The sequence below is a fragment of the Fulmarus glacialis genome, unplaced genomic scaffold (assembly GCF_000690835.1).
Source record: "Fulmarus glacialis isolate BGI_N327 unplaced genomic scaffold, ASM69083v1 scaffold40341, whole genome shotgun sequence".
In the NCBI taxonomy this organism is placed as follows: Eukaryota; Metazoa; Chordata; class Aves; order Procellariiformes; family Procellariidae; genus Fulmarus; species Fulmarus glacialis.
In genome coordinates, this window is record NW_009191594.1 from 8,329 (window position 1) to 19,409 (window position 11,081).

At 36.3% G+C, this 11,081-nt stretch overlaps 1 protein-coding gene across 1 annotated transcript in view; it reads right to left on the bottom strand.

Moving 5' to 3' along the window:
* Positions 1–8,794, bottom strand: part of LOC104083319 (RUN domain-containing protein 3B) — a gene marked incomplete at both ends in the record, with an annotated part of 16,471 nt that extends 7,677 nt beyond the window's left edge. Inside the window, one exon of the mRNA XM_009586759.1 lies at positions 8,679–8,794. Coding sequence (XP_009585054.1) covers positions 8,679–8,794 — 116 coding nt within the window. The remainder of the gene's footprint in view (positions 1–8,678) is intronic.
* Between the last annotated feature and the right edge of the window lie 2,287 nt (positions 8,795–11,081).

Below are 11,081 nucleotides of genomic sequence, written 5' to 3' on the forward strand. Positions count from 1 at the left end.
ATTATGCAGCTCACCCTGGTTTGAAACCAATGCACACAGAGAAGTTTGGGGCTTTTGTGTACATATGTGTATTTTGTTGTTTTTTTCCTTGTTAGTATGCTATAATAATACTCAAGAGTTCTTCACAGGATTCAAATCACAATAGAGCACACACTGTTGTGACTTAAAAATGCGATGCAAGAAGTATTTCTGTTACTTGTTATACGTAGTACCACGTGTTTCACTAATACAGCAAAGTAAAGAGAGTTTTGTTCTTTAAAAAAAAAAAATTTTACATATATATATAAAAGACCACTGGTGTGGTAGTGTTAGCTTTATTTTAGGAGCAGATGGGAATTTTTCAAAATGTGCTTTCAGTGAAGGAGAAATTGATGCACGATCAAAAAAGTTTTTGCAGTACACACAGAACATTCCTTGGGAAGTTGACCAAAATGAATTGAGCAAATCAATATTGCTTTTGGAGCTTTAACCAAAATCCTTCATATTTTTTTCCAGTTTGGAATGTATTGCAGATAGAAAAAGAAAGGCAAAATTACATACTTGCAACTGCTCCACACAAAATAAATTTCATCACAGACGCAACAGTTCAGCCCTATTTTTCAGACTGAACAGCGTGCAACCGCTAACAGGTATGTGAAAAGTAAGATGAACATTGCCCTCTGGTGACTGCCATTATTACATACGTGCAAAACCTTTTCTCTATATAAAATAAGATCTTATTCTTAAGCTAATTTTATTTTATTTCAAGTCTTGAGTTGTACTTCTGAAGCTTTACTAATTTATCAGAAAGACTTCTGGTTGTTTTGCTGTTAGAAAGCTCAGATTTCAAGAAAGAAAATATTAGACTGATACTGCAAATCATACATACTGAAAAGAAAATGTCAAAATATGATGAAAAGGATATATTTATCTAGCATGACTTATCTTAGCTCCAAGCATAGCCAGAGTAGTGTCAAGGATCTGTCCCCTATGATCTTAAGAAATTCAACTGGTGGGGTTTTTTCCCCTAGAAGGTGCATGTAACTTGACTTTGTGGCCCATCTGCTTACTTCGCCACATGGATTTATTTATTAAATTCAAAGCTTGATAAAAGACTTACTAAAAAAAAAAAAAAGCAGGAAGAATTAATATATACTACTCAATATGCCAAAGGAAAAACAAAATTCCAAGGTGCTTCAGTTACTGTAGATTGAGTCTTCTCAGCTCTAAGGACTAAAGTAAAAGAATTTCCATGAGGTAAGCGCTCTTACAAACTTACAGCTTTTGTAATGCTGAGTATAGCGGACAGCAACAAGAATTCAATGGCATTTTAACAACGTGAAAAGCTACAGATATTTTTCATATTCTTTACCACATCAGAAACATTTCTGCACTGGGGATTATACCTGCAAAATTAGATGCAACTTAAGTGTGAAGATGACTTTGTGTCACCAATTCCAGTGCTAACTAATAAAGGCAAGTATATCATATAATAACTTTCATGGCTTTCTTAAACTATCTTAAGGACAGAATAAATTCTGCAAAAACCAGACAGTTTCACTCAATAGTTTTCTGAAGTCACTAATTCAAAGCAATTCCCTTCACCAATGAACACCTGAAAAAATACATGTCATTTAAAAACAAAAATACCTTTATAACAGAAATACATACCAGCATACAGCACTTATTTGGCTTAGTCTGATCAACAAAGCAAGCTGGCCATAATTACCATATGCTCTGACATAACAGTGGTCTCTGATCTCACAGCCACCTCTGCGAGAGGGTATGATGGGTTTCAGACTTCAGTAGGAATTGTCTTCACTTGAAACTCACAGCTGGCTCAGGACCTTTTGTGAACCAAGGACTTCTACATTTCACTGTTTTCTCCCTGCATACCTTGTCCACAGTCTAGTAATAACACCATCTGAAGAAAAACTTCCTTAATCATTCTACACACAGAAAAATGTTGGAAAAGACTGTCCGAGAATAATGAGAATGTATTTTAAGAACTACTAAATAAGATATTAAGCTGTACATTCCCTACAATTTTAAAAGCTTTCAGCGTATAAAATTCTATTTGGCCCTCAGCACACTCAATGTACACAGCCACGAGAACTCTGAAGAATGAGGAATGAAATAGCTCCCACTACTCAGCACTTGTCAGGCTGTGCCTGGAGTCCTGTGTCCAGTTCTGGTCCCCACAATTCAAGGAGGACATGGATAGATTGGAGAGGGTCCAAAGAAGGGCCATGAAGATGTTCAAAGGCCTGGAGAACCTGCCCAATGAGGAAATACTGACGGCATTAGGTCTTTTCTCCCTAGGGAAGAGAAAGCTCAGAGGGCAACTCATCATAGTATTCCAGTACTTAAAAGGCAGTTACAAAGAGGACAGAGGCTTTCTCTTTACAAGGAGCCACATGGAGAAGACAAGGGGTAATAGGTACAAGTTGCACTCTGAGAGGTTTCATCTCAACATAAGAAAGAGTTTTTTTACAGTGAGCACAATCATTCAGTGGAACAACTTCCCCAGGGATGTGGTAAAGTCCCCATCGTTGGAGGTTTTCAAGATGTGATTAGACAGGGGGCTAGATAATCTCATCCTGGCTCCCTTTCCCACAAATGGTTGGACCAGATGATCTTTTGAGGTACCTTCCAACCTGGGCTGTTCTAGGATTCTGAGATTCTAAAATCATATCTAAATTTTAAAGGGTCCTAATGAACTTGAAAGCTAATCTTAGTATACAACTTATATTCTGTCAAAGTACATCTTAAGGAAAGAGTAAGTTTCCTGAGAGGTCCAAAGGACAGAGTATGTGGTCTTTGCTGTGAAGTTTATATGTCATCAGAAGACACAGAAGCTGACAGCTATTCCAACAGGAATGATATTATTGTTTTTGTCAGCCAAACAAAATTGTTAGGTAAGCATGGAAGCTGCATGTTTAATAGTAAACATTGTTCAAATTAATTCAATTCTTGTCTACAGAACTGCAAAGAAAATAGAAACAATATTGCAAAGTTTTTTTATTTCACCACATTTTTGAATACTGCTACACACCTATTTGTATCAACCCATTTCGGCTCCAGTCTGACAACTAGATACAAACACTAGTTGTTGCAGATCTTTTTTCACGCCCAAGAAATTCTTCACAAATAAGACATGGAACAGTTTGATTCCTATTCAACCACAGTCCAATTTCATATCTACAAAGTTCCACAGTTGCAAAGTAGTAATGGCTAGAATGCTTTAAGGTACAGGCAGGTTTTCTCCAGACTTCCCTGTATTATTTAGTTTGCAGCAAATTTTTCTATCCCGCAAAAAGTAAGTTTTAATACAACTTGTTGGAAATAAACTGGCATGCTATTCCTTTGAGGAATTTCTGTGATACCTAATCTTCTATTTCGGGTCTACAGAATGGGTCATTAAAAATTAAAAATTTATAGTAGTTCATAAACCCAGTCCTCCAATAAAATTAGAAATTCATTTAAGATTTTTCTCCATACAAGAGAAAGGACAATGAGCTAAACCACAAATTACACAAGGGCCCTACTATTTCTTTTTAGCCAAAACCAGTAATAGAGTCACTATGTGTGTATAAATATTAAATCTAGTAAGAAAAGCTAATCTCCTAATAACATTATTGCACCAAATAAAGGGCCACCACAGCTATATGCTTAGACTTTGTCTTTTTCATGACAGTAGTGCCTTCAGCTCTTATTTCCTTAACTTACCTTTTTCACCCCCGTTATATCTCCATTGCCTTAACTATTTTATCCAGCAGACTTGTTTCTTTCGGGATGAGCAACATTACAAGCTGCATCGTACTCACTCAAAGAACCCTGCTTCCTAACCTGTGACCGAGACCTACAAGCGCAAATTGTCTTCTGCAGACATAATTCACACCCTTTCCCTTTGTAACCACTGTTTATGCCTGAATTATTAGAATTCAGAGAAATCTGATTAATAAAAATTATATTAAAATTCATTGCTTAAAAAAAGACTCCATGAAATAGCAGGTAGCAGTAAGTGCTTTTTTCCCCCTCCTAAAAATAAATAAGTAAAATAAAAACCATATGGGAAGGGATAAATTGTGCACTGCAGGTATAAGAAAACTACTTCAGAAATTGATTATTTAATCATTCTCCTTACTATGAAGAAGTGCAAAATCTGAACAACATTTACCAGTGACATCACTAATACAGCTATTTACCATTACTATCACCAGACTATTGATGATGCATGAAACTAGAATATTTTATCAAATGAAGAAAGGAAGAGAATTACTACATTTATCTTTCCACTCAAGCAGCACTGATCACTCTAGAAGCTTACTATGCATAGTAAGTTTTCTAAAAGAAAAAAGAAAAGCAAGCAAATGAACTCCAGCCACTAAAAATTCAGAATAACATAGATCAGATAGAGACAAGCAGCTTCTAAGGGCAACTCTAGCAGAAGCTTTTGATGTGTTTATAATACCTTCTAAATGTACGTACAGGAAAAAACTCACACAAAGTTGTGAAAGTGTCAAAATAGCACAGTACAGCATACTGTTTTGTGTCATTGTGGTGGTAAATGCAAATAAGTGTATACATGACAAGTACACTCACAGCAGCCATGACATGCAAAAATTACAGAAGTCACAAGCAAGATGCACTATATACATTGTCAGTGACAGAACTTAATTTATACACCAAAACTATTTCTAAGCATGCATGCATACTGGCTAGCAGTTTGGATATAAACACATTTTGCTGTAAAGGATATTACAATGAAAACATAGTAAGTCAACAAATACATACACATGACAATAGTTTTCAGAAATATGTTTGAGATGATGGCCATAAAAATCTACACTAGTTATTAATGTTCTTCAGTACTAACTCAATTAAACTAATTTAAAGTGACAGAAAAAGGCAGAAAACCATACAACATTGTGATAAAGACAATGTATACATCACTTTGAATTGACTTCAGGTTTTAAATCAAATAGGATATACCTGTGATCAAATCCCAAGTACTGTTGCTGAACACTGTTTGATGCTCCTACCATTTCTGCACTAACTATATTTACTTAGCTGATCTGATAAAAGGACACTTACAGGAAATATACCTGAAAAATCTGTAGCCAGCAGTGAAAACAAGAAACCACCAAGACAACTACAAGATACAGCTTAATCTCCACAGTACAGAACAGTTAAGAAAGGAACAAATTCCAAACAACTAGCTGGGGAAAAAAACGGCTCCTGAAATTACCCAGCTTGCTTTAAAGATTATCAAACACACATACATTTGTATACAAATTTGTAAAATCCCTTTCAGGACTATAGGTCTTATTTGGTCCAGAGACCTTCAAATACATTGTCTCTGTATCCACTCAGAATACCACTTACTCTCTGCTATATTATAAAACCATGCAAATTCTTATTCCTGAGAAGGAATAAAAGAGTAATTAGTCACTCATCTTTTTTCTGTTACTCCTTCTCTCCTACCTTTTCAAGATATTCAATTGTCCTGTCCAGAAGTATCATATCTTGCTAGCAGGCATGCCACACAGCTTATTTTAGTGACAGGAAGAACACATGCTTTATATCCTCCTCATTAAGATATTTGGTCTACTCTGCATTCACAATAAATCCAGCACTTCTAGGGAGTACCAGGTATACTACACATACAGAATTACACAGTACAGGGATAAGTATCTCTTCACTTTCTAGAGCAGAAGGCAGTCAATGGCTTGCAATCCCTGAAAAGACAATTAATACAGCTTACTCAAACTCCCTCTCTCTTCCTTAGGGCAATTAAAAAATAAGCTGTGAGCCCAGACTGCTTTTTCTAACAACAGTGGCCTATTCCTGACTGCTACTTATTGGCATTGATGTATGTGCAACTGTAAGGTAGTACAGACGTGGCCTTTTGGCCATGGCATATTATGTTACCTTTTTTGGAACTATTTTGGTGCCATACGTGCTAAGTCTTCTGTATCACATGGACAGATGTGATGCAAGCATGCAAGCAGTGTTCACAGATCTTTGTTGTGTGATCTGATTTATTTATGCCGATCTCATTTGATTACTAAGCAAACACCCACATCTAAATCACCCTTAAGAAAATGAGCAACTGGGTTAAAGCATCCATGGGGAAAGGCATTAGTTTTCTGCCTGTTTGACTTCCTGGTCTGGCTCACCACAGGATCCGGTGAGGACTATGGCCAATATCAGGGAAAGGCAAGCACAAAGTGAGAGGGTGGAGGGGGGAAATCTGTACCAAACTGCACTGAGTTTAAGAAATGTCATGGAGATTTTCAACACTCAACTGGAAAATGCTGTGATCAATCTGAGACAGCCCTGCTTTGAGCAAGAGGTTGGACTGGATGACTTTCTAAGGTACTTCCAAACTAAGTTCTTCAATGATTCTGAAAAGAAAAAACAAACCAACAAAACCACCCAAACCACTATGAGTGTTGTTTCATGACCCTTTTGCTATTTGGAGCTGGCAACATCAGATCAGTTACCTATCAAAAAATCAATTTAAAAGTGGTGATCATATTGCTATAACTGGTATTTTTAGCAGAACATCCAGGAGGATGAGGATCAGAGAACTATTATTTCAGAATTCTTAATTGCAATGGTTTCAGGAAAAGCATAAAATTCTAATCCCTGTAGTTGGACATTTTTTCACCTTAAAATGGCTATGCTTCTTCCTCCCGTTTTGTTTTGTCTGGATCCTATCTGAACACAAAACCAATAAGCAGAAACAGTCACTATATTCCATCAAGACTATGCTTTGCTCCTTAAAAACGTATTATATTTAGTGTCAGAAAAGACAGTTGCCAGTAAAAGTATTCTAATAAAAGTAAACTTCGTCCTTTACAATGCAAATTAAATGCCTTTTTTTTTGGTTAATTCTTCTTCCTCACCCAGCACTTCCGAAGGAAGTTAAAGATTAGGAATTGTTGTTTGCCATGGCCTTAAGAAAGTAAAGGTCTATACACTCAAACTCTCAAATCTGGATCATCTGTTTAACTACGCTGCCATGGGATTATCCTGACAACTTTGATACAATGAAGCAATTTATCTTACCATTGACGAACAGATCATGTATGTTCTGCCTGCTTTAAAATATTTTATACAACCCACTGCAATCACCAGTCTGCTTTTAGTGTGCTCCTACTGACAAGAAGTATGCATTCAGAATATGTTAGTCGTTTCTATCCATAAAATGCAACTTCTTTCAAGCCCTGTGTTGTATAATATATACCCTCTTAAAATTTGAATTGTCATTTATACATTTATCATCTCAATTTCCCTTTCAAGTTTTTAAAGAATAAAATAATTACTAGCAGTGATCTAGCTTATTACCAAAATATTCCCCCATTTGCAATATGATGCACAAGTTGCTGCCTTTTTCCATATTTTTATTTAACTCTGCAAACTTAGAAAATCATACTGGTAATTACAAGGGGAAGACTGAAACAACAATTTAGCTTTTTGATTTTCTCTATTTCTTATTTGAAGTAATTTTTTACTTGCAAATTCCATTTGCTGTAACCCATTTGTCAGCCTGTCAGGGCTTCTTCTCTGTACTGCCTGTCCTGAATAATAGACTGTGAAGCAAAAGAATGGGGGGGAGGCGGAATTCATAATGATTTTTGCTCAAACATCACCAAAGCTGGGGGAGAAGGAGAAACCAGAGCAATTTCCCTGCAGTGTTAAGTTGCTAAGTACCCATAATCACTCCAATAATCTTTGTCACAATGTGACAAACACTGTGTTCCTACCCCACTGTGTGATTTTTTTTTTTTCCTTCTCTGACAGAATGACAGCAGGTAGTAATTGTGCTACTCAAATGTCAGCCTACACACAATACTGTTCACAAAGCTTAGTTATGAATATTAAAAAGCAAAAGTATGAAAAGGAATAGATTGTCATATTACACATCTATATTTAGATTATTATGATGTCCTTCATAATACTCAAATAATTTCAGAAACTGTGCCCAGAAATGAGGAGAAGCTTCCAAAGTCCTTTTCTAGCGACTGTTACTGCTAAGGCACACTCTGTTCTTTTAGCAAAGCAGCTTCCTCTAGAACAATTAGAAAACGCAAACAGACATTTTCTTGAATTAGAACAACATCTGACTCCGGTACAAGAGCAGAATCAACAACTGACCTTTCCCAAAAGCAATTTAATCCAGATCCATTACACTCCAGCAGCAAAAAACAGCTTCACTGGAGGCGGGGGGTGGGGAACAGGAATGAAAGGACCTAAACACAGTATCTGGAAAAGCAGGCAACAAAAGCAGGGAAGGGAGAAAGAAAGGGAGCAGCACCACAGATATGCTCTCTATAGCTTCTGTTAAAGCAGAAAACACTACAATTGTCTTTCAGACTCAGACTCTTAGGACACGGCCTTATCATAAAGCAGAAAAGCAGACAGAGCTCAGCACCATGGCAACATCCACTTGCTTAATTACCAGCCGAGAAGGCTTCCAACAAGAACATGGGAAACATGTTTCAGAAAAAACATTTCGTTGACTTTTCCACAGTAATGCAAACAATCAGGAAGGCAACAGCAAAGGGACAGACACAAAGAAAGCCAACGCTTTCATTCAGCATCAAGGAGTTTCTACAGATGTACACTGCTTTCATATAAACAAATTCTCATGGCAAAAACATCACCAGTAAGGAAGTTAATTAACATACCTTTCAGTCGATGACTTAGAATCTGTTCCAGAATGGCTGCAAAATTATTAAATTCAGGGGAAGTATCATCTATAGTCTCAAAACAGGAACGGTCGATCAGAGTCTTGACTGAAAACCTAGAGCAAAAGTACAGGACAATCATAAATTATATGGATAGCTATTGGTCCTCTATAGCAGGACAGTAGTTTGTATAAACCAAACGAGCAAAGAACCAGAAAACCACCTTGATGATTTCAAGTTCAGTCAGAGCAACACAAACAAATACCACATCTAGAAATAGCCTGGAAATACAATCATCATTGTTGGTCTTAGGCATAAAGCCTTAGGGGGGGGGTGGGGGTGGGGGAAAATCCCCACACTTCCTATGTAGAAGTGAGCTAATTATTTTCTAATTATTTTCCTCATCTAAATTATTTTAATAAAGCTGTAGAAAAACAAGCACTCAAAAGCATCCAACATCGATTTCTCTTTGTAATCCTAAACATCATGATTTTTGCTTGACATTTCGCTCAATGCTCCTTTCATTCCCAAAATCCATGCCCAAGAATCAGAAGTATAAACTTTATCCTATTATGAGAACACTGTAATTTCATCCTAATGCAAGAATAATCCAAACATATTATAAAACAATGAATTTTTATGCACTGTTAACTCCGTGCATTAACTTGAACAGGCTGATTTCCTTGTGAATGGGGGTAATCCCTATTCAGCATTATATTACTTCATTATTATGCCAGAAAAGCTATCTATTTAAATGATCTAACATCTGAAATTGGAAAGGCTGAATCAAGCCATTGTAAAAAGCAGACAACATGTAACTAGTCAATTAGCCAATGTTAGCTGTGTTTAGTTACACCTGCACTTACACAATTTCATTCTTATTCAGAAAAAGATAGTTTAAACCTCAAGAAACATGACAAAAATTGATTTTTCTCTTGCCTTCTTCGTTTTAATCATAATCCATTTTTATTTTCCTTTCTGCTCGTTGTTTTTCAGTTTCAAGGCAAGTTTCATATGTCCTTTGAAGTAACATTTATTTTGAGGCATTTATTGTCATTTTTGCAACAATCCTTATTTGTATTAATGGAGCCATATTAGAGCCTGAGGCAATAGTTTTCACAACACCCAAACTTCAACAGTACCAGCTTAGGATGTTCTCACTCTGCCTGCTCATCCCAGACCCTATACCTGAGCACGCTGCTCCCTCAGTTGTGCCAGTTCTATTTTTTATGGGGCTTACTATGAACTGATATAGATTTTTAGTACTTGAGAGAAGGAGGGGTGCAATGACTCTTAAATATGGATATATTCATAATAAATACACTTCACAGCATCTCAACACAAACAGTTCTATGGCACAGCTGCAGAAGCAGCACACTATATAGGCATGGGCAGGAATGAGACTCCTTAAACCAGCAGTACTATTTTCTAATGCTCTGTACTGTAAAAGTAACTTAACCGCATCCTTAGTGGAGTCAGCACAGCCTCCTGATGCTCATTTACTAAATGAGACTAATTATGCTCAAAATGAACTGAGATATGTATTTCAAGAGTTTCAACTCAATTACATTATACTAAGTAAACTTCTGAATAAAGACTCCCCATCCTATCTTGCCTGCAGGCTTCTATTGTTGTAGTGTTTTTGGCAGGACACGAATTAGGAGTGAGAAGGGTGGGGGAGGAAGCTTCTTCTGCAGTGCCAAGTTATGACTCAGTTTTGAACTCCTCCACATTTTTAACCAATTTTGAGTAAGGGAGAGACATGCATGCCCACCAGTAAATTTCTATCTAGCCAGTATCATTGCTATTGACTACTCTAATGGCAGTAATGATTGTTTCCTCAAAGCTATATGAGAGCTGTGAAATTATCTTCAAAAAAACTTCTTAATTTTGAAAAACAAATGCATATAGCAATGCCATGACCAAGTCGGTATTAACTGTAACAAGAAGACTCCTCCCACAATGTGCAGATCTGAAAAAGAAAAGGTGCAGCCTATCACTCACACGTGGGTACATACACAAGAGAGACAGTGAGTTAGCAGTGTAATGTACTGGACTATATATAGGAATATCATTTTAAAACTTGGAGACACGATCATCCATAAACTGCAAAACAAAGTAGTGTATAATATGTAGCTATGTCTATTTTTCCTCTATTCAGTGTCTTAAAAGTTCACTGGTTAATATTGTATGGGATACATATTCAGAAATGGAGATATATTCAAGAAAAAACACTTAAGAGCAATTCACATACACTTCTAAAAATCACAGATAAGTAATTTCTTTTTTTAATTTTAAAGCATTCTGCAATTCAATTGAAGAAAAAAAAATTATATCTAGTTTTTAAGGATACAATAATTTTTAAATACCTAGGGTCTGATTAGAATCATAGAATCATAGAAT